This window comes from Coenobita brevimanus, chromosome 55 (genome assembly GCF_032717465.1).
Source record: "Coenobita brevimanus isolate Jiangsu-jjx chromosome 55, ASM3271746v2, whole genome shotgun sequence".
NCBI lineage: Eukaryota > Metazoa > Arthropoda > Malacostraca > Decapoda > Coenobitidae > Coenobita > Coenobita brevimanus.
Window position 1 is genome coordinate 47,433,186 of NC_137008.1, and position 25,129 is coordinate 47,458,314.

General features: G+C 44.9%; 1 protein-coding gene across 1 annotated transcript in view; it reads right to left on the reverse strand.

Annotated features, from left to right (window-relative positions):
* Positions 1-25,129, reverse strand: part of Taf1 (TATA-box binding protein associated factor 1) — a 667,992-nt gene that overhangs the window by 16,407 nt on the left and 626,456 nt on the right. Inside the window, exon 35 of the mRNA XM_080273519.1 lies at positions 19,220-19,333. Coding sequence (XP_080129645.1) covers positions 19,220-19,333 — 114 coding nt within the window. The remainder of the gene's footprint in view (positions 1-19,219; positions 19,334-25,129) is intronic.

Here is a 25,129-nt window from a genome sequence, read left to right on the forward strand (position 1 = left end):
GGAAGTCAGGTATAATTATTCCCTTGTACAAAGGAAAAGGGGAAAAAGAAGTGTGTGGTAATCATAAGGGCATCTGTGTTCTTAGTGTAATAGGAAAAGTGTATGGTAGGATATTTATTGACAGAGTTAGGGAATGAACAGAGGAATTAGTTGGAGAAGAACAGGGAGGTTTTAGGAAGGGAAGAGGTTGTGTAGATCAGATATTCATTCTTAGATCTTTAGTGGAAAAGTTTCTAGAGAAGGGAAAGAAGTTGTATGCAGCTTTCATGGATTTGGAGAAAGCATATGACAGGGTGGATAGACAAGGATTGTGGAAAGTATTAAGAATATATGGAGTGCATGGGAAGTTGTTGAATGCCGTGAAGAGTATGTATGATGGCGCTAAGGCTGCAGTGCGTGTGGATGGTGAACTGAGTGAATTTTTCTCTTTGAAGGTTGGGTTGAAACAGGGATGTGTCATGTCTCCATGGTTGTTCAATCTGTACATGGATGGGGTAATAAAAGAGGTACAAGGTAGGTTAGTGGATGTTGGAGTGGCCCTGGTGAGAGAGGGTAGTGTCTGGAAACACCCTGTACTGTTGTTTGCAGATGATACTGTGTTGTTGAGTGAAGATGAAGGGGAGCTGCAAGGCTTGATGGATGAGTTTGGGGGAGTGTGTAAGAAACGGAATCTAAAGGTGAATGTAGGGAAGAGTAAAGTGATGGTCTTTGAGAGAGGTGAAGTTAGTGAATGTACAGTGAGGTTGGATGGTGAGGAAATGGAAACTGAGTACATTTAAGTACTTGGGGAGTGTGATGAGTAAGGATGGAAGTTTGGAGGGTGAAGTGCTTGAAAGGGTACAACAGGGAAGAAAGGTTGCTGGTTACTTGAAAGCAGTGATAAGAAACAGGGAAGTGAGCATGGAAGTGAAAAAGTTACTACATGACAGTACTGTGATACCAACTCTATCGTATGGAAGTGAAGCTTGGACGTTGTTGGAAGGATAGAAGTCAAGAGTGAGAGTAGTGGAAATGAGTTATTTAAGACGAGCCTGTGGAGTCAAATGGAGAGACTGGCTGACAAATGCAGATATAAAGAAGCGTTGTGGTGTGGATGTGGATGTGATAGGAAGCATTAGGAGGAACACAATGAGGTAGTTTGGCCGTGTGGAGTGGGTGTAGGGAGAGAGACTGACACGGAGAGTGTATGTGAGTGAGGTGGAGGGTGGGAGAGGGAGGGGGAGGCCGAGGATGAGGTGGAGAGGTATATGAAAGAGGGGTGTGTGAGTTGGGAACAGGGGAGTGAAATGGCGAGGGACAGGGTGATGTGGAGGCAATTTGTTTGTGGCCACCCAGTACGGGATTGAGGCGTCTGGCAATAGATAGATAGATATAGATATTATTTACAATTATATAAATTTCACCTGTGTCTTTTATCGCACGTACCACATAGTTCAGACGTGGAGTAGGGTGTGGTATTCTTTGAAGCAGGGAGTGAGGTACAGCCCCACATCACACTCCACACACTGGTAACGCGTGTCCTTTCGCTGTGTTCTTGGCTATACTGTGTTGTGTTAGCACATGTGACACCTGCGCTGGGGATTCCTCTTCGCACCTGGCACCATCACTATCTCATGGATATGACGTTCGGTGAGGCGAAGGGGATTTTCACCATCAGCTGAATGCTTTCTCGGGGTACGATCATGACCATAGGTGCCAATCAGCTCCCTGAACAGCTCCCTGATGAAGTTCTCAAAACTCTTGCTGGATCCTGTGGTGTTGGCGTGGAGGAGGTGAGTACCCAGCAGGTGAAAGAACAGTTTCTTGTACCACTTCATCGTGGGCCTGGCATACTAGACGCTCGATATTGTTGCATCAGACTGGTCTACCTGACGCATACTGATATTGTAATCAGTTACAGCCTCAGGCTTCCAAATGTGCACACGTTTTTCACTGCGGTAATCAATGGTCTTTGTGATATGCATCAGGGAGTGATGAACCGTCAAAAGGAGGTTTACCTCGCAGTTGTGGTGCCAGGTAGTGGCGAGGATATTGTCTGCCTGGAAAAACACAACCTCCTTCCTTCGGAGTTTCCTGCCCACCCGTACCATGTGCTGCCTGTTTTTATTCACTGTACTACAGATGCCAGTCTCTTGCTGCTGCAAATACTGAGCAAGAAGTGGGCTACTGTACAAGTTGTCCAGGTACAGGACGTGCCCATGATGAAGGTACAGCTCCATCATTATCTTGATAATTGCACCAGATAAACCGACAGTCCTATCCTCTGTAATTTCTGTCTGTACACCGGTGTACAGGGCTATGTCCTGCACATACCCGGTCCTGCAGTCACGCATGATGAAAATTTATAAACCTAAAGCGGTGTCTTTTGCTTGGGATATATTGCCTGAAGGCAATGTTCCCCCTTCATAAAACAAGACTCTCATCTATGACCAGGTCTCTGTAGGGAGAGAAAGAGCACTAAGTGAATTTGGCGCATCCTGTTGGTGTTGCCTATGATGCTGGGGTCCTCAGTATCACAAAAATGGAGCTGGCTGAGAATATACTGGAATCTGTTTCTTCCCATAACTCTTCCAAAGAAGGGTGTTGACATAAGGGGGTCCACAGTCCAGTACTAGGTAACATTCTTTTTTATCAGTCCCATCATAAGAACTAAGGTCAGGAACGGGTACATCTCATCAACAGATATGTCGACATCAAACAGCCGGCTATGGGGTGTGCGTGGGGCTGTGCCACAGCAGAATGGTGAATACGTGTTAGAAAGTACAGTTATTACTCGTTTTATGATGGGGTTGTCAGGTCATACCATATCGTATACAGGTAAGCCCTTAATTCATGTGAACTTTTTTCACGCGATTTCGGTTATCCACGAATTTTTCGTACAATAATTAAAATATAAAATTATAGTATTCAAATAAATAATTTTAATATACAAGAGAAATAAATAAAATATAAAAATGCCTACCTGCTGCCCGTGTGCATACATATGTGTGTGTGTGTGTGTGTGTGGGGGGGAGGTTGGTCTACCACGCACCACACAGTCAGTTTGAATCCGACAGTCGAACCATGCGTGACTCGCGAATCGTTATTTGTGGCTTATTTTTCTGCCTTCCAGTGATTGCTTGGCTTGTCTGCCAACATGGGGCCTAAACGTAGTGCTAGTGATGCATGTGGTAACACACCAAAATGGACTAGTACAGTGATGTTGCTGACAGAGAAAGTTAAAGTGTTGAACTAATTTAAGGGAGGAAAGTCAGCGACAATTCTCCGTCAGGACGATTCCCCGTCATTTATTTACATACCAGTTTATTTAGCAGGTACAGTACACTAGTTTTTTACTTATATGAGTTATAAAATCCCCCTGAAAATTTGTTATTAAAGTATTTATTAATCAGTAATAAGTATATTTATAGAATGACAGGAAATCGTCCATGTTTTGATGGTGAATTGACTTCGTGGTGAATTGTCTTGGAACCGTGTGTTTGGGGTGAGTCAACTGTTCTTACAATAAAGAAGGCAGAAAGTAGCATACGGGAGGCAGTGAGGGCTAGTGCACCAGACTGTGCTGAAGTGTCTCCACCTACGCCTGTGAACTGGCTCGGAACTGTATGTTTGGGGTGAATGAGTCAACTGTTTGGACAGTAAAGAAGGCAGAATGTAGCATATGGGAGGCAGTGAGGGCTTGTGCAGCAGACTGCTGAAGTGTCTCCACCTAAGCCTGTGCTTGTCAGGTTTCAGTGTTAAATTTCTAACATTTTTGTTGTTTTTCATACGTTATGCTAGTTTATAAGGTGTATATAGTACATAAACAGTATTATTCAGATGTAATATACTTAGTAGACATGTGTAATTATGTGCACACAAGGGCAGAACATATACGTGAATTTACCACATACGCGAAGAGTCTGGGAACGTAACCCTTACGTGAATTAAGGGCTCACCTGTACTGATTTTATCGTAAATCGGGAGATAGAAATCCATTATAACAGGGGGGTTACGTCAACTCAACTTCCCAAAGTCACCTAACCAAGACTGAACCATAAATGATAACCCACCTTCATTCCTTCCTGTGTTGGTCCAAGTCGTCCCCCCTGAGGCTGGGGGACAGCCCGCGCTTACAGGCACTAGTGCTTAGCCTCTGAGTCAGACAGGAACAGGTTACGGGGAGGGGAATTCAGCCCATACCTGTACCAACCTTAGCACTGGGACCCATACCTGCACCAACCATAGCACTGAGGCCCACACTGGCACTGACCTTACCACTGAGCTCACAAATCCACAGTACTGTAGTACGATGTTTGGCTGAGAGGTGACGATAACAGGGGGGCACACATGAACAAGTTGAAAAGACAGGGCTTTGAAGGGGTGGCAGGACCTGAACCGTAACAATGCCTGCATGCCGGGGCTGCCATCTTGCCTGAGACAAGCGATGGTCACCTTGCATGTGCCTGGTGCTGAGATGGCAAAATCGTTATAGCGGGAAATTTATTGTAAATTGAATTTTGGGGTGGAGCTTTTCTATTATCGTTGTAGCGAATTATCGTAAACCGAATCATCGTAAAACAGGTAATGACTGTATGCAGATTCTGAGAACCAACTCTCTAGTAAAAGAGTTTTTGAAGAAATCGATTCTCCTAGAGGACTGGTTCAACTTGGGAACAGTAGAGCCTGCCGTGTCCCCACCAGTGAATGACTGGTGAATGGGAACAAAATTGCTTCCATCCTCCCACAACACTTCATCCTCTGCTTCACCATCTCCACCACTGCCACCACCACCACCACCGTCTCCGTCGTCAGGATGGGGAGGAAAACCGGAAGTCACCTGCAGTATATTTTCTGCCTCCTCATCTTCCTCTTGACAATCACCTTTTCCCCCCCTATCTTTCCCTTTTCCTTTCCTCTTCCCCTTTCCTTTCATCCCCACACTACCAATAAGGGAGGAGGAAGCATTAAAATGAGGTGGGGAATTTCCATGGGGAAGGTCACGTGTGCTGGAAGTGCTGGTCTGAGGTGACTCAGGCCTTTGTGAGGTCAGTGGCAGCATGGTCCTCCTTGTCCCACGTGCGTAAAACAAACCACTATTCACCTTTTTTTTTTTTTTTTTTTTTTTTTTTTTTTTTTGAACACCCTCCCCAGCCATTGGCCTTTTACAGGGGGATCCTATCCATTTTTGAAGACTGTAGGTAGCATTAGGATCCTCCTGATATTCATCTTCACTTGAGGAATTGTCATAGGATTGAGGGCGGCAAGGGGGGGGGGGTAGTCGGGCTGCCTGGGAGGATACCATCCTCACTGCCATATATTTGGCCTACCTGGGGGAATAGTATTTCCTTATCACTGCTAGATTCTGAGTCTGGCTCAACATAACCCCTGTCAGCCACATTGTCATCTCATGGGGAATTGCTTTCTCCATCACAGGGGACCTCAAGGAAAGAGTCAATTTCATGCTGGACTAAGACGTGATGTGCCATGGTCCTCACTGTCAAAATCAGACTGATGTGGTGGGCTCTCATGCTGGCCCAGGTGTGCAGTTATGATTCATACCCAGTGGGTGAGGCCTAGACAGGCGCAGGAATATCCCAGCCAAGTTTTTGGTGCCTTTTCGAATTTTGGCAAATATATCAAATTGCCGACATATATGTACATCACTGGCACTGTCTGTGCATATGGGGGCTGACGTACATATACAGTAATCCCTACAATATCCGATGTAATGGAGCCAAAGGCATGTCCGGATAGTGATCCTGTCCGGATATTGGGCCCCAGCCTCCTGGACTTGTACTTATGGACCCTTACTCAGAAAAACACCTATACAACTCCCTCTGGACATGCATTGCACCTATTTAAGACCCAAATCACAATAATAAGGGACATAAAAGACTGAAATAAATCCAAAAGAACCATAAAATGAGGTTTTAGAGGAGAGTTTATACAATGTTAAACATTCTGGGTACTTACAAGTCCCTGGCTCCTGGACTGGTTTGAACCGCCAGTTTGCAGTCCACAGTTAATCCTCTGCAATCTAAATTCTAATTTATTAACACTGCACAACACTGTAAATTCCCGTGTGTTCTAGTGGCGAGGTATTGCAGTTTATTCACAAAAAACAAGTACCTGTGGCTTGCACTGCTATAAGCATCTGCTCTCGATTGGAGTTTGGCTGTGACTGTTGATGATGACAGGGTAACAGAGTTACCAGATCGCAACGGCCACATTACCAATCTCCTCAACTTTCATTACCAAATTTAACTTTTCATTACCAAATTCATAAAGCTAGCATTTACTCTTCACTAATTATATATAGAAGCGGAAATACATATAATCACTCTCCTTATAATTAACACCATGTTGATTATTTTCACGCTATGTAGGGTAGCAGATTAATCAGAGAGAGCAAACAATCCACCATCTCCATCCTGTGTATCCTCATACATGTGAAAAATCCATTTGGTAATGCATTATTCTGATTCATTACCAAACGAATTTTTCATTACCAAATTGGCCCACACTTGGTAATGAAAAATACCAAATGGCAACCCTGACAGGGGAGGGGGGAGGGGGAGGAAGGAAGGGGTAAAGGAACCATGGTGTAACAGCTGTTCGGCGCCACACGGCAATTTCAAATTATGGGAAGGAAAAAAGTCAGATTTTTTTCGAATATTTTGCGGTTTTGGCCCATTTTGGGAAAATTGGATCCTGGGGCGATTATGTCCGGTTAGTGGGGATTTTCGGATATTAGAGGGATTACTGTACGCTGTCGGCACAGGGTGGGTTAACAATAGCCACATCACACCACGACACTTAGTCACTGAGGTATACGCACTTGAGTGAGCATGTTTGGTGCCCTAGGTGAATTTTCTTCTATCTTCTCTATCATCTGAAATCGGAGACTTTTCAGAGTGGATTTCAATTCGGGGGGAGGGGGGAAGTCTACAGGGACCAAATCTGGAGTGGCTAAGGGACAATAGTCACCTCATGCATCGTCAAATAGTCATGGATGAGGAGAGACGTGTGAGTAGGTGCATGTCATAGTGCAGCATCCTGGTTTTGTTTATCCAAGCCTCTGGCCTCTTCCTTTACACTGCCTTCCTCAAATGCTTAAAGACATCCAAGTAAAACTATTGACTGTCTGACCACACACAACACACTCATCTTGAACAACACCTTTCCAATAAAAAAAAAATAAAAAAAAATCAACATCACCTTCACAATTGAGTGACTGACTGTGTGTGTGTGTGTGTGTGGGGGGGGTCATGGTGACAGTGTTCCAGTTCACTGCTATGACTGCCATTCTGTTTTCATATCGTAGCATACGCCCACATTTCATCACCTGTTCCGACATTTTTCAGAAAGTTTTCACCAGCATTCAAGCAATTAAATAGCTGCTGACTGACTGACACAGTGCTCTTTTTGTTCATCTGTCAGCAAACACAGCTAAAATTGTGTGGCATGAGCTTTTACAGAAGCCTACTTCTTTGGAAACTTCACAGACAGTCAGGCAATGATTTCCATGGATCACAGCACACACTTTCTCAACAAGATTATTGTCTTGACGTGGAAGGTCGTCTAGATTTGGGAATGTCTTTGGTGGAAGTTCTTCTCAATCTGAAACACTGGAATGACTTGTGGCATTGCGTACAGCTCAAATAATCCTCCCCAGAAGCCTTTGCAACACTGGGAAAGTCTCCATAAAAGTTTTTCCGAATCTGAAACAGAATTTCACACAAACATGTTGCTCCTGATCCTTCATTGTTCAATTTGCAAAAAATAGCCAGTTGCAATAAATACACATGCACTCATGCCTGTATACCTTGATGACTAAGTGACACGTCGTGATGCAGTCAGTGTTGGACTAAAGCTCAAAGTAAACGTTACACAATGCTCCCATCACGATCAGGCTACATTGGCTAGTTGGTGCACTATTAAAAAAGTTTAATTTCTTTTTGGACAGACCTCGTACTGCTATGATACAGACTATGTATAAACGAATGTGTCAGATATCCTGAAAAAACGGTAACCAGAAAGCATCCTGGTTAAATGGAATTGTACTGTAGCACCAGCCAATCAGGGTGGTACTCCAGAGGGGAATGGGAATGCTGGCGACAGGGAGAGCTGGAGCTCCTGTTTTACTAGCTACTTAAACATCTCCCTTTGCTGACCTTTTTAGTGTGACACGGAGAGTAGACCAGCATACTCTTCCAAACACTTCCTGTCTCATAAACTACACCATATGCACTTTACAAATCACACAAAGTACAGTACCCCACTATGTCACAGGGGCTGACGCCAGCAAGGGGATGCAGCCAGAAAACTTTGCCACCGCAACCTAGTGGCGGACCTTTTGAGGGCAGGCGTGACGAAGGCTCAACCAGCATAGATTGTGGGGCAAGAGTGAGATGGGGCTCAAACCTGTGCTGGAGCGTACAGGGCATTGCCGTTTCCACGCTGCCACTTCCACCCAAGAGGGGCCTGAACCTGGGAACAGGACCCAAGGAGGCTGCCCTATCAACGGGTGTAATCACGGTGGGGCGGTTACAGTAACAAGGTGCGCTTGGAGGGTGTCCCTGTAGTTGTCCTGGCAGGGTGCCCCGAGGCCACTACCACAGCCACTGGTCAAGGTTGGTGGGCTAGGGGTCTCAGATCCATTGCCTAGACCTGGGACTGTGCAGTGGGTGGGGTCTGTAGCATGTCTCTCCGCTTTATTAATTACTGATTTTGACCAAGTTAAAAAATGAAATTCAAAGCAAGCCTGAGGATACTAAATCACCAAGAAGGATCAGAATGGCGTCATGGAATGTGGTAAGTCTGAGGGGTAGAGGGGAGTAAATAGCTGAGGCACTGAGTAGGAGGTGGGTGGAATGTTTGCAGAACTTCGGTATAGGGGAGGATCAGCCAGAATGACTGCTGGGAGGGATTGTTATTATATGCTGTTTTGGTGGGATAGGACAGATGGATATGGTGGTGTGGGTGAGTTGGCTGGGAAGAAATGGATGGATTATGTCATGAATGTTATGAGAGTAAACGATAGGATAATATAGTGGAACCCCGGAATTCGAATGCCTCTCTACTCGTACAACTCAGTTTTCGTACAGCTTTTTCGTCCAAAAATCACTCCAGTTTTCATGCAGTGACCCGCTATTCACACTAAGAGACATGGCGTTGTAGGTGCCATGTGGTCGCCAGTCCCGCTTTGTCTTCCGCCAGCTATGCATCAGTCATACAGGCTCCATTAAACTTTGTGATAAATTACGTATTTTCATTAGAAAATTGTACATAATCATGGGCCCTAAGAAGATTAGTGAGTCAGCTGGACCTAAATGAGAAGCAGTGAGAACAACAACTGAGCTGAAAAAAGAACTCACTGCAAAGTTTGAAAGTGGAACCCGTGTCTCCGATCTTGCCATTCATTATGGTATGGCGAAATCTACCGTTTCATCCATACTAAAGAACAAAGAACTTAAGCCAGCAGCTCTCTTCAGTACAGGTAAGATGCAGCAAAATTATCATTTATATCATCTACAGGGTATATTTCTTTATTTTAAAGGTTTTATGTACAGATTAAGGCAAAATACATTGTTTCTTATGGGGAAAAAAAAAAAAAGATTCGGCTTTTGAACAATTAACAACTCGTACAGCCTCCAGGAGTGAACTGTTTACGAATTCCGGGGTTCTACTGTAGTAATGGAAATTTTGTTTGGTACGATTATCTTTGATTTGTATTAGCGTATGCTCCAGAGGCAGGCTTGGATGAGAAAGAGAAGGAAAGATTTTGGGATGACTGAATACGTGTAGTAAGTGGTAGAGGATGAGATTGTAGTTTTGCAACGGGACTTAAATGGTCAGGTAGGTGAAGCAGCTCAAGGATATGAAGGAGTGCATGGGGGATGTGCATATGGTACAAGAAATGGAATACATAGGGGATGTGCATATGGTACAAGAAATGGAATACACAGAGGATGTGTATATGGTACAAAAAATCAGGAAGGGGAAAGGATACACGAGTTTGGAGATGCAATGAACAGGATTGTGTGCTTTAAATATTTAAGGAAAAGAAAGAGCAGGTTGATTACATACAAGTCTGGGTGAAATAGCAGCCTGATGGTCTATTTCCTGGTCAGGAGGGCTGATAGGAGGTTAGTCAGGGATGTTAAAGTTATTGGGAGCGAGGAGTGTGTGCAGCAACTTAAGATATTGATATGTGACATGGTGCTTAAGGAGTGGATGATGAAAAAAGGGACTTATGCACCTAGCAGAAAATTATGGAAACTGAAAAAACAAGCAATAAGGGATACTTTCTATGGCGAGATGAGGAGAGTGGTCGCTGAACGAGGAGGCACAGACAGAGGTGTTAATGAACAATTCAGAGCCCTCATGAGCAACCTCTTGATTAGTGTGTGGAAAAACAAGGGGCCCCCAAAAAACATGAAGTAACTGGTGGTGGGATGAAAGTGTAGAAGCTGCAGGTACGAAGGGTGATCAGAAAGTAATGACAGTTCGTGCTATAACATGAAAACCTTGAATGATGGGAGGTAGGGGAGCAAGGAGAGTGCAGAGTTGCCTGTCCTTACGAGTTTGAACTTGTCGCCGTATGCCTGACTTTTCTTGTTTTATTGTTGTGAGTGAATGCTTCACTCTTGTTTTTGCTCTCTGGCCAGAAACATGGATTACTCGAAAGAAGGCTGCAGGTTCTACATTTTTACGAGGTGGAAACTGGGAAAGAAAGCAACAGAGATTCGAGGGGAATTATTACAAGTTTATCCAGACACTACTCCTTCCCTGGAAACTGTTTCCCGCTGGATTCGTGCTTTCACAGCAGGAAAAACTGAATTGAAAGATGAACAACGCTCTGGACGCCCCCGGACATCCGTGACCGAAGCAACAACTGTCCGTGCACGGTCCATCATTGACGAGGATCCAACTGTAACTCTTAGGTTCTTAGCCTTGGAGCTTGATATCAGTTATGGGAGTGCATATGACATCGTGCATGAACAATTACACCTGAGGAAGAAGTGTTGTCGATGGATACCCCATTTGTTGACTGATGAGCAAAAGGCTGAACGGGTGAGGATTTGTCGTGTCTGGCTTGCTGAATTTGAACCAAATGGTCCAAAACGGTTCTCAGATGTTGCTACTGGAGATGAGTGTTGGATTTCATTCTCCACAAGCCGTGACAACCAGTCAAACATGGTGTGGTTGGGCGATGAAGACCCTCGACCTCAGATTTTGAAGGAATGATTCGCAGCCGGAAGCGCCTTTTCACCATCTTTTTCAATTCTCAAGGACCAATATGCGTGGATGTGATGCCTGAAAAGTCCACTATCACAGCCCAATACTACACAGACCAGGTCCTTCCACAAGTCTTGGAACACAAGGCCAACACCGCACCAACCAGCCGTCGGTCTCGCCTTTTGCTGCACCACGACAATGCTGCACCCCACAAAGCTCGCCTCACTATGCAGTACCTGGAACAACAAGGTATAACTCTGCTCCCCCACCCACCCTACTCCCCTGACCTGGCTCCCTGTGACTTTTGGTTGTTTCCAAAAATTAAATCTGCCATCGCTGGGAAGCAATTTCATCGCATCCAAGACTTGGCACGGACCGTCAATTCAGAACTCCGAAGTATACCGTCTTCAGAGTACCACGCTTGCTTCATGAAGTGGAGAAAGAGAATGGAACGCTGCATAGAGGTTGGAGGGGAGTACTTTGAAGGAATGTGAGTCATAGTTTGATAGTTCTTCATGCTAATAAAAGTTTATGGACTCACTGTCATTTCTTTCTAATCACCCCTCGTAAGGAGAAAAGAAGGCTTTTCCAGGAATGGAAGAAGGGTGGTAACAGAGAGGAATATTTGGCTGCCAAGCGTAGGGCTAGAAAAGAGGTTTATAGGTCAAAGTCTGAATCACCAGAACTTTTATCTGATAACGGAAATCGTAAGGAATGGAAGAATAAGATATTTAAGGTGGCAAATCAGATGAAGAGGGAGAATAGGGATATCAAAAGTGAGAAGTGTCTGAGGAATAATTAAAGAAGGGTAGTGGTGAACAGAGGGGATATTAAAAATTCATGGAGACAGCATTACAGCCAGGTTCTTGAATGAGAAGTCTGACAGGGACAGGGAAGGTTTGGAACCAGCAGATCCAGTGTTTGGCCCTTGGCCTTTGATTGATGCTGCTACTGTGAGCAGGGCAATAGGCAAGATGCAGGTGGGGAAGGCGCAGGTGTGTCTATGTTCATTGCTGAAATGAAGAAACCCTCAGGAGATATAACAGCGGGGTTAGTCACTGACTTGATAAACACGATTATATATGAGTGTGTTGTCCCAAATGACTGAAGAATGTAATTATAAATGTGTACAAGGGGAAGGATGATGCCCTGGAAAGAGGAAATTATAGAGGTATAAAGCTTTTAGACCAGATAATGAAGGTAAAAGAGAGAGTTCTAGAAGGTATGATTAGAGAAAGAGGAAATACTGATGAGATGCAGTTTGGGGTTTTGTCAGGCATAGGGACTACTGACGCCATAATTACTGTTCAACAGCTTCAGGAAAAATAAAGAAAAGGAAACGGTACTTTGTTTTTGTTGATTTGGAGAAGGCTTTTGACAGAGTCCCCAGAAAGGTGGTGAAGTGCGCAATGAGAAAGCTTGGGATCGAGGAGTGGCTGGTTAGGATCATTATGGCAATGTTTGTGGGTGCTTGCACCCAGGTAAGTGTGAATGAAGATTTAAGTGATGAGTATTCTGTGAATGTTGGTGTGCACCAGGGGTCAGTTTAGAGCCTCTTGTTGTTTATCATGGTACCTGAAGCCCTTTCATGTGACTTCAGAAATGGACTCCCGTGGGAGATGTATCCTGATGGTTTGGTGTTGATTACTGAGAAAGGGAGGCAGAGGAAAGATTTACAAAGTGGACAGATGTTATGGGGCACAAGGGCTTAAGAGTAAGTGCAGATTAAAAAAAAAAAAAAAAAATGATGGCATCTAGGGCTGGTGGCGGTACTCTCAAAGGAGAGCGCAAGTGGCCATGTGCGATTTGCCACAAGGGCGTGGGAAGAAATTCCATCTTGTTAAGTGTCTGTGATAACTAGGCACATAATAGATGTAATGGCAGTAGAGGCAGACTGTGAGATAACACTGATTTCATGTGTGCGGTGTGTCAGGAGATCAGGTGGATATTGTCAGGCATGAATGGATTGAACTTGCTGATAAGTCTCCTGTGTGGAAGGGTTTTGTTATTTGGGAGACATGTTATGTGCTAGATGTGGGGCTGGAGCTGGTTCTGTGGCTAGAGTAAGGAGTGGTTGGAAGAAGTTCAGGGAGCTGTTGCCTCTCCTGACTTTGAGAGGCTCTCTTTCCATCCTAATGAATCTTTGTACGCAGCATGTGTTAGGAGTGTAATGCCAGTAAAGGAAGAGAATATTCGCAGCCTCAAATGTACAGAAATGGCAATGATTAGGTGGATGTGTAGTGCATCCCAGAGTGCGAGGCCTGGGGGAGCCAGGTTTATGATGGAAGAGTTGAAAGGTAGGATGGGACTGCAGTGTACTGGTGTTGTGATGAGGAGAGGTAGACTGAGGTGGTTTGGGCAAGCAGAGAGGATGGGGAATGATAACTGAGTGCCGGAAGTGAGATGTGTTAATATTAGGGGTAGGGTTGCGAGAGGTAGACCGAAAATGACCCGGGACTTAGTGTGACCTCAGGGATAAGCAACTGAATAGGGAAGCTGCCAGAGATCAAGTAGCATGGAAAGCCACCACCAGGTGACCAAGGCCAATGTATGCAAACATGTTGGAGCCTTCAAAAAGAAAACAAAAAATGAATAGCACTTATTTACATATAATGGCCCCAAAGCCCAACACCTAAGTGCATGGGTGTTAAACTATGTGCTCTTCATCAAAAATATATGATAAAACTAGTAATTATGGTCGGACAACGCTTAAACTTCTACCTACTGTTACCTAAAGGTGAAATTTTAACCCCATGGTCTTAAATAATTTTTTGTGGATGATTGGTTTTTCAGTAAAAGTCGATTTCAGTTATTAGTTTTTTCATGTTATACTGTGAATTGTATAAGGTTGATGACTTCACATTAAAATCTTGAAAACTTAATGCCATGTGAAAATTTATTTTGTATTATGCCCATTCTAAGATGATTCCTCAACAGAAACACCAACTACACAAACTACTAATCTTCAGCACAGCACATACACCACCACCAATTTTTTAGCACCGAGAAATGACTCCCCGATGGTCATTTCTCGACCAATTCTTCTAGCCAGGGACATTGAGAGCAATCCAGGACCCACCAACAAATACATATGTCCAACATGCTCAAAACCTATCACGTCGAGCCGACACACAAAGGGTTCAGTTCAATGCAATTCCTGCAAGAACTGGACCCATTACACCTGCACAACACTTGCATCCAGAAAACATTACACAAACACCTGGACCTGCTCCCTATGTTCCTTCCCCCAACTCACTAACCCCCCACCAACCATACTCCTATTTCCTCCACACCTCCTCAGCCAAACCCACCAATCCTTCCTACACCATCCAATCCCCCAACCCCTCCCATTCCACCCTATCCTAACCCACCCCAACCCTTACCTCCACCACAACCTTCTCCTATCCCTTCCCCTCCACCCATACTACCACCTCCCCCCAGTGCTGCAGTAGCCAACACACATCGCAAACACAACATAAACATCCTTCAATTAAACATGGATGGCATAAACACCAAAAAAACAAGAACTCACACAATTCATCAAACAACATAACATACACATTGCCATCGTACAAGAAACAAAACTAAAGAGAACACAAAAAACACCAACATTTCACAATTTCACCATCATTCGACAAGACAGGGCCAACGGCGGTGGTGGTGGACTCATCACCCTGGTACACAAATCCATTAACTCCTCAGATACCAGTGCACACACAAAGTCACTTCTCCCCTCACATGACACCACAACAGAAATACGATCAATTAAAATCCGCACTGACAACAAATCATATATAACAATCGCCAACACATACATTCCCCCCCAGTCGTCCCCCACAGTACCACACAATTACTCTCCACAAATACACCACATCACTAATATACCCATCATCATCCTGGGTGGTGATTTCAGTGCCAAGGCATCGGCCTGGCATGTCAACAACCCTGACACAGACAGAGGGCAGGTACTACAATCCCAGACAGATCATCTTTTCATACTGAATAATCTCCATCAACATACCTCGCCCCCACAACATCCTGGAGAGTGGTCAAAACCCTTGGATCTGATCACCTCCCAATCATCATCACTACCAAAACCAATATCACCCCAGCTAGCCACAGACACACATACACTAATGATAAGAAAGCCAACTGGGAGGCCTTCACAACTGAAACAGAACAACATTTCAAAACATTAAACAGCACACCCATCACAAACATCAACACTGCTGTGCACACATTCAATACAATTATACAAAACACAGACAAAACATACATACCTAGAGGCAACAGAAAGAGACACAACCCCAACTTCACACCAGAAAACAGGACACACTATGACACTCCCCAACACCCCATACACAAGGCACCATACAGCAAATACAAGAACTCAACACTCAAATAAACAATAAAATATCAGAACAGCAAACACTAAACTGTAAAAATTATCTCCAGACACGTGGCCACACAACAATTATCAGCAAACTCTACAAAACACTAAACGGCATCACACTTTCCAACAGCAACACTACACCATCACACGCTGACATCACAACAACAGACACCATACCTTCAAACAAACAACAAGCAAACTCTCTCATCAATCATTTTTCATATGGCAGCCATCTAAACCCCAATCGCAATGACTGACGTATCATCTGATGAAAGAGACGGTTCCCCACAGACCCAGACTACGCACCTTTCACTTACAACCAGACAAAGCACATCATCATCAGCTTTAAGCACTCATCTGCCTGTGGACCAGACAACATAAGCAACATTCACATAAACACCTCAGACCAAAAGGCATACAAGCACTCACCAACATATCAAACTACAGCTACTCACACAACACAATACCTAATATCTGGAAGCATGGCACTGTCATCACTAAACCTAAACCCAACAAAGACCCCACATCATCTTCCTCACACCGCCCCATCACGCTCCTCTGCACCCTTTCTAAAGTCACTGAACGACTGGTACTACAACTAGTTATACCTCACACCTCCCTAGTCCCATCACAACATGGCTTCAGGTCGCTGCACTCCACAAACACCCTTCTTACAGACTTTACACAGAGAGTTTTTGATGGCATCAGTTCAGCTAGGCCACCACACAGAACACTCTTAGTCACACTAGACATTAGTAAAGCTTTTGATGCCATCCCCCACCACAACCTCACAAACAAAATATTCAACACAAACATGAACAATAACAAAAAAAGATGGCTGGCAAACTACTTACCAGGCAGACGAGCATATGTAACATTTGCCGGTCAGTCTTCGAACATCAGAAACTTCACTAATGGCATCCTCCAAGGATCTGTTTGGTCCCCTACATTCTTTAACCTATACAGGCATGACATACCCACACCCCACACATACACACAGCTTCCTATGCAGATGACATAACACTCACATGTACACACCAAAATGCAAACACAGCCGCACACATCCTCCAACCTTACCTCAACACATTACACGAATGGTTCACCACAAACTGGCTCAAAATTGCCCCAGCCAAATCTACAGTGACCCTTCTCACAAACTAGACAGCAGAACACAGTCAAATTCCACACCTCACCATAAACAACACTCCCCTACCCCCCCCCACACACACAAAATCCTTGGTGTAACAACAATGTCATTTAAACAACACATAACAAACATTAAAATTAAAATAACACCAAGACTCAATTCTCTGAGGTCACTTGCCCACACAACATTTGGACACAACAAAGAAACCACCACCTCAGTATACAAACAATAAATACATTCAGTGATGACTTATGCAAGCCTGTATGGGCTCCTAACCTCACTAAAACACACTACAACACTTTACAGACCATAAAGAACAAGGCCCTAAAAATAATCAAAGGCTGCACAGCTACTACACCCACAGACCACCTACATCAAGAAACCAAAGTCCTCAAAGTCAAGGATCACCTAGATATGAGAGGCACCCAAATTCTCACAGCAGCCTCCACAAACCCACAACATCCACTACACTACATGGGAACACACCCACACACACACCAAGGAACATTAAAACAACACCCAGCACAAGATATCATACACAAATACTGTCATCTCTCCTCCCTCGCCCACTTCAGACCAGCATCCAGAAGCATATCCATACTCAAATCACTCACCGCTCCATTCAGTCACTTAAAGACAACAAACAGCTGCATGCACGGCCTCCTGATATCGACCCCTCCGGAACCTATCTTCCTCATGAGGACAGGGTCCACCTGGCCAGGCTGAGATGCGGGCATCATCCAGCCCTCTTAAGTTACCAGAAGAGGCTGGAAGACTCCGTCGCTGATGCACATCCAGAATGCAACACAGCACCCCATACTATTAAGCACATTATGGAAGACTGCATTGCAAATAATCACCTATGCCAACAACACAACATACAGTACTCGTCAGAAGTATGAAGCGCCCTGCGTCCCTACTACGAAACAAACCTTTCAACATTGGAAGAACATATAAGTAAAGCATTTTATTTACCTTTAATGTTTCGTAAGGTATCCTTTACGCTTCTTCACGGACCTGAGATGTCTTGGAAGTGAAAGGGCGAGGCTCCTGAGGTGCTGGAGGGGTATTTTCTCCCAGGAGTCACGAATTGCAGCTTCCAGCTTAGGCAGAAAGCTCACGTCCTTCCCTTGGAGACTCTTCTTTATGAGGTACCAGAGGTTTTCAATTGGGTTGAGGTCTGGGCTATTTCCGGGCCAGTCTTTCATGAATGAGACCTCGCAGTCATGATGCCATTTGGTGACCGATTTGGCCTTATGAGCAGGTGCACCGTCCTGCTGAATCACTCGTGCACCTGTTAGCTCGAAGGAGTCTGGTAAATGATCACACAGAAGCTCCAGGTAAACATCCTGATTCACTCTAACATTCTTTGGAAGCACAACAAGCTTCCCCAAACCTTGCCCCGAAAAACAAACCCATACCATGAGTGAATCAGGATGTTTAACTGTGCTTTCTACGTACCGTGGGTCAAGTGGGTCACTACCTTTGCATCGGTACACACGTGTTCCTCTGTTACAGGTCACACTAAACGTTGCCTCATCAGACCACAACACTAACAACCAATGCTCCTCACCCCAGTTGAGATATTTATTAGCAAAGGCAAGCCTACAAAGTCTCTGGTTCTTTGTGAGAAGAGGCTTCTTCACAGGCCTGTGACTTGTGTAACCAAGTTCATGAACCCTACGAGACACAGTTCTCACAGACACCTCACCAAACACTTCCGGGTTGCTTTCCTTTATTTTTCTTGCACTCACACGAGGATTAAACTCCACTGCACATTTTAAAACATTAACAGACCTTGGGGAAGTTTTCCTAGGCCTACCAGACCACGGCTTCTTTGTGGGAATTTCACCAATGTTTTCCACTCGAAACCACGCACACCAATGACGCACTGTCGATCGTGCCACACCAACCAATTCACTAATTTCCTTTGTCTGGTGGCCTGCCTCCTTTAGAGCAATGATCTGGGATATGATTTCACTCGATAGTTCACGGGTAGGTGCCATAACAAATTGGCGAAAGCCAAAACACTGCGGGACACTCGGTAAAAAATGGTGCAATTTCAGAGGGAGACGTGGCGGAGCTCCTCTCTCTCAGGCAGCCCGTGGGCAACTGAGACGGGAACCAACCAGCGCGTCGGAAGGCCTCAGGCTACCGTGATGTCATGATCGCGGCGCAAACTTGTGGCTCAATTTTTACCCCCCAAAATGGGTGATTCTTTTTTGGCTATAAGTATTGCGCGCCCGGAGGAAGGCGCTGCGTAATTTTGACGAGTACTATACATTCCTTGAGAGCTCTGTGGAAAAGCCCGGTCTCGGCCATGGCCTTCCTTAGGGACTCGGGGCTGTTCGGCTAGACTGCCTAGGGAACAACTACTACTACTAAAGTACCACTAATCTTTATTTGAGGTCAGTAAGCTTCAACACTACAAAGCTAGACAATACAAGGTTCCTCACCTGAGAAGGCATCATGCCACCCAAAAATTCCACAGATGGGTCATAGCTTGGGTCCACCTCCATGCCACCTTCTCCGGGCAGATCATCTGCATTATAGTCTTCTCCTCCATCACCCTGTTGGTTGCAAAATAAACTAAGCTCTGTTGGATATGAAAACTGCTGTTTATGAAAATGATTTATTCATGCTCATTTTAGTCTTTTTATGTCCACCTTTTGATGTTCTACCATCCACATCCACACTGATATCTTTTCATCTAATTTTCATCCTCCGTTTTCTCGACATGTTCAAACCACCTCAGTCTTCCCAAATGCATCACATCATCACTTCATTCAATTCCCTGTCAATCTCTCAGTGCATTCAATTCCCTGCCAATCTCTCAGTTGCTCATCCTTAAGTCTGCCAAATGGAATTGTGTTAGTCAAAGGTACACTAAAAGGGACTGAACTGTGCCACATGGAATGTCATCATCAGGTAAACAAGGCTGATACATGAAAGCATGTACAGTATAGTACAAAGCCATTCAAAACAAAATGAAACAGATCAAATGTTGACTTTGCAGTCTTGGATGCCTGTAATTCATAATAAATGATGCCGACAAATTTCTGATCACTGAAGTATATAAAAGACCCCATAAGTGCTGGCTCTGCTCTTTAATTTCTCTTAAACAATATCTGGTATATGTCTTCCCATGGGTCAATCACATTTCTCATCTCTTCCTATTCATCCTGGGCACTGGTGGTGGTAATGCCACCACCAGTGCCCACTACAACAGTCTCCCCTGCAACCACTTCCGTTGGCGGGCTCGGAGACAGCATATGCATGCTCCGGGCAACAATGGCACAGGGGAACCCAAGCTACTGTGCCCTTTTTGCCCAAAGGAGCAGAGAAGGTGACTCCACAGTTGCATCAGGGATGCCAGACCAGGGTGAATGCTAACGTCATTTCAGCAGCACCAGCTCCAGCCATCTCACTGGCACTGACTCCTGCTCCAGTCTCCCCAGCAGCAGCACCTCCTGCTTCTCCAGCAGCATCTCACCAGCATCAGTTGCAGATGTCATCTCTACAGCAGCTGACTACCCCCTATGCATGCACCTGCTGTAGTCTTACAATAAACTGCTGTTAGGCCCAATGAGTTTCCCTTCTCCTGTCTCTGAATGTGTTTGCACCTTGGTCTCTGCATCACTGTAGCAAAAGGGAATAAGACAACCCGTGAATAGGGTACCACAATTGGTGATCCTGGAGTGACCTCTCAGACGATGGCTGAGCAAAGGATGATTCTTCCCACACTCAACCATAACGCTGAGGTCTGACTGGAAAATACTGAAGTTGCTCTCACTGGCAGAATGGTCAATGACTCACAAAAATACGTGGCAATGCTCTACGCTCTTCCAACAGAGGCTGTCTCAGAGGTTTCGGTGGTCATCACCAATCCACCAGCTGACCACAAGTTTGCCGCCCTTAGAGACGCCCTCCGCAACCGGTACAATCAGTCCAGCAACAACATCTTGCAGGATCTCACACATCTCACACTCTGCGACTCCATACCAGCCCGCTTATGGGAAGAAATGAAGCGCATTAACAACCATTGCACTGACAAGCTGCAAGACACCATCCTGTGGCACCTACATCGCCAAAAGCTTTCCAACGATGTCCACCTCAACCTATCAACCATGGACACTGCCTCCTAAACCACGGAGTACTCAGCAACTGCAGGTAGGGTAATCAGGGAGTTTACCTCACAGGCCCACCACAACATTGTCTCCATGATCATCTCAAGCCAGGACAGTGCCACCAATGTCGCCTCCAGCTACCCACCTTCTCAAGCCAACAACATTGAGAGCAGACTCCAAGCCCTCTGCTGATTCACTGACATCTTGGAACATCTGCTCATCCATGGCCAACCACCCCAAGGTGCTCCGAAACTATGGCCATCTACTGCTTGACAAAACAACTCTGCAAGCCACCCTACCACCACTCAACGGGAGAACGTATGCTGGGTCTATGTCTGTTTCTGCCCTCACGCCCACAACTGCGCTGCTCCCTGTGCTTTTCAGGAAAACTCCAGCAGCGAGGAATGGTAGACACCGCCACCCCCTCCCTTCACCCCATTACGCAGACACCCACGCCACAGCTATCACTCCTCTGCAGCACATTGCCCTCCTGCACATCACTGACTGCGCTTCAAGACCATTACCTCATCGACACAGGAGTGACCTTCAGCATTATTCCTCCACCTCAACACAACTGCCAACAGCCTGCCTACGACCTCTTTACATTTTATGGGTAGTCTATCACTATTCATGGTGTACTGACCCTCAATATTGACCTTGGCCTGCCACACACCCTGACTTGGACCATCATCGTTGCTGACGTATCTCAAATGATCCTTGGCTATGGCTTCCTTGCTTACAACAAACTCATCTCTGAACCATCAAGCAACTGCCTCACACATGTTCCCTCAAGACAGAAGGTGGTCAGCATGCATGCCACATGGACATACATTATTTCCTGCCTTTCACAGCCCAACAACTTCTCCTACCTCCTGCAGGATTTCTCTGAACTGTTCTCTCAATGCACATCACCAGTCCACACTTCTGCCAGGATCTTTCACCACATCAAAACATCAGGACCCCTAGTTATCGGCCGACCTTGCCGCCTTCCTCCAGAATGACTCAATGCAGCCAAGGCAGAATCCAGTTCCCTCCTGGACCAAGGCATCATCCAGCCCCCTTGGAGCTCTTGGGACCCTCCACTCCACATGATCCCAAAATCTGTCCCCAACAAGTGGAGAGCTTACAGCTACTACAGAGCACTCAACTATATTACAAAACCTGACAGCTACTCCATCCCACATGTCCATGATTTTCACCAAAAGCTCGACAAGAAGATATTTTCCAAATTGACCTTGTGCATGTCCTCCACCATATTTCAGTGGCATCTGAAGGTGTCCAAAAAACTGCCTTCACCACCCCTGGACTCTTTGAAAATGCCTACATGAGTTTTGGGCTACACAATGCAGCTCAGACCTTCCAATGATTCAAGTAGAGTTGGGCATTTCCGCAATCACTTCCATAAACCGCAAATTGCGTGACTGCGGAAGTGTCATTTCAATTGCAGATTTGCTTTTGCAACAAATTCTATGCAAATTTGCCATTTTGCGTTCGCGGAAGTGCTTCCGCAAGTGCACACATGCCCTCAAACCAGCCTGATCTCTGAGAACTTTGAGTGGCTGGTTTTTATGACTTGCTCGAGATGAAGTTGTCTCATTTGTTGGAGGTGTCTGACTGTGACCGAGGAGTGAGGACTGAGGAGGTCAGAGCCAAGGAATAGAGGTGGACTGATGTGTCAACTTGTCAAGTGTGTGCTGTGATGTGTAATTTTTAAATTCACTTACCTCCAACAGTGAATGATTTACCCTTGTTTTGTGGTAAAAACAGTCTAACATATTAATATTATAACTAAAATACTCCATATATTTTAATTTTGCTATCAATCTAAATATCTATCTATTGCCAGATGCCTTAATCCTACATGGGGTGGCCACAAACAAATTGCCTCCACGTCATCCTGTCCCCCGCCATTTCACTGCCCTGCTCCCATTCACACACCCCTCTCTCATATACCTCTCCACTCCATCCCTCCATCTCATCCTTGGCCTTCCCCTCCCACTCTTCCCCTCCACCTCACTCACATACACTCTCTTCATCAGTCTCTCACTCTCCATCCTCTCCACATGGCCAAATCACCTCAGTGTGTTTCTCCTAACGCTTCCTATCACATCCACATCCACACCACGGCGCTCCTTCACTTTCTCCTTTGTCAATCTGTCTCTCCATGCGACTCCAAAGGCTCCTCTCAAATAACTCATTTCCACTGCTCTCACTCTTGACTTTTGTCCCTCCAACAACGTCCAAGCTTCACTTCCATAAGTTAGAGTTGGTATCACAATACTGTCACATAATAATTTTTTCACTTCCATGCTCACTTCCATGCTCATTTCCCTGTTTCTTATCACCACCTTCAAGGAACCAGCAACCTTTCTTCCCTGTTGTACCCTTTCAAGCACTTCACCCTCCAAACTTCCATCCTTACTCATCACACTACCCAAGCACTTAAATGTACTCACATTTTCCATTTCCTTCTCATCCAGCCTCACTGTACATTCACTGACTTCACCTCTCTCGAAGACCATAACTTTACTCTTCCCTAAATTCACCTTCAGATTCAGTTTCTTACACACTCCCCCAAACTCATCCACCAGGCCTTGCAGCTCCCCTTCGTCTTCACTTAACAACACAGAATCATCTGCAAGCAACAGTACAGGTAGTTTCCAAACACTCCATGTACAGATTGAACAACCATGGAGACAAGACACATCCCTGTTTCAACCCAACCTTCAAAGAGAAAAACTCGCTCAGTTCACTATCCACTTGCGCTGCAGCCTTAGCACCCTCATACATACTCTTCACAGCACTCAAGAACTTCCCATCTACTCCATATATTCTTAGCACTTTCCACAATCCGTGTCTATCCACCCTGTCGTATGCTTTCTCCAAATCCATGAAGGCTGCATTCAACTTCATTCCCATCTCTAGAAACTTTTCCACTAAAGATCTAAGAGTGAATATCTGATCTACACAACCTCTTCCCTTCCTAAAGCCTCCCTGTTCTTCTCCAACTAATTCCTCAGTTATTTCCCTAACTCTGTCAATAAGTATTATACTGTATACTTTTCCTAATTACACTAAGAAGACTAATGTCCCTGTGATTACCACACACTTCTTTTTCCCCTTTCCCTTTGTGCAAGGGAATAATTATACCTGACTTCCAATCCTCTGGGACTCTACCTTCCTCCCAGGCCAATCTACACATCTTCCACATCCATTCTACTACGATCTCTCCCCCATGCTTCAGCATTTCACCACACACTCCATCAATTCCTGGGGCCTTCCCCATTTCCACAACTTCCATACTACTGATTCCTTCCTGTCTTCTCACCTCCCTCCTTCTCTCAACCATTCCCCAGCTGCTTATACTCGCATTACTTTCATTCTCTATGTTCAACAATTCATTAAAGTGTTTTCTCCATCTGCTCACGTCTTCTCCCTTCTCCACTGGTAATCTACCATTTTTATTTTTCACTTCCCTACTAACTTCACTGCCACCTTGTCTGACTCTCTTTACCTCTTTCCAGAACATTTTCTTACATTCCCTCCACTTGACACTCAAATTCCTTCCAAATTCCTCATCCACTCTCATCTTACTCTCTCTTACTAATCTTTTCACCTCTCTCTTCCTCTCTACATATAACTCTCTCTTCCATCTCTCAACTTCTTCCATGCCTCTATTTCTCATCCATTCATTATATGCTTTTTTCTTTTGTGTCACAACATGTTTCACCTCTTCATTATTTTATATATACTATATATATATATATATATATATATATATATATATATATATATATATATGGCCATGTGGAGAGGATGGAGGGTGAAAGACTGATGAAGAAAGTGTATGTGAGTGAGGTGGAGGGGGGAAGAGGAAGGGGGAGGCCGAGGATGAGATGGAGGGATGGGGTGGAGAGGTATATGAGAGAGGGGGGTGTGAGTTGGGAGCAGGGCAATGAAATGGAGGGGGACAGGGCAACTTGGAGGCGATTTGTTTGTGGCCACACCGAACGGGATTGAGGCGTCGGCAATAGATAGACAGATATATATATATATATATATATATATTATACAGTATAGAGAGAGAGAGAGAAGTACATATACTGTATACATATATATATATATATATATATATATATATATGTATATCATCATCATCATCAGCCATTGAGGTCCACTGCAGGACCGGCCTATCCCTACCGAAGCAGGGACGATATAGCCAATGTATCTCTACCCAGT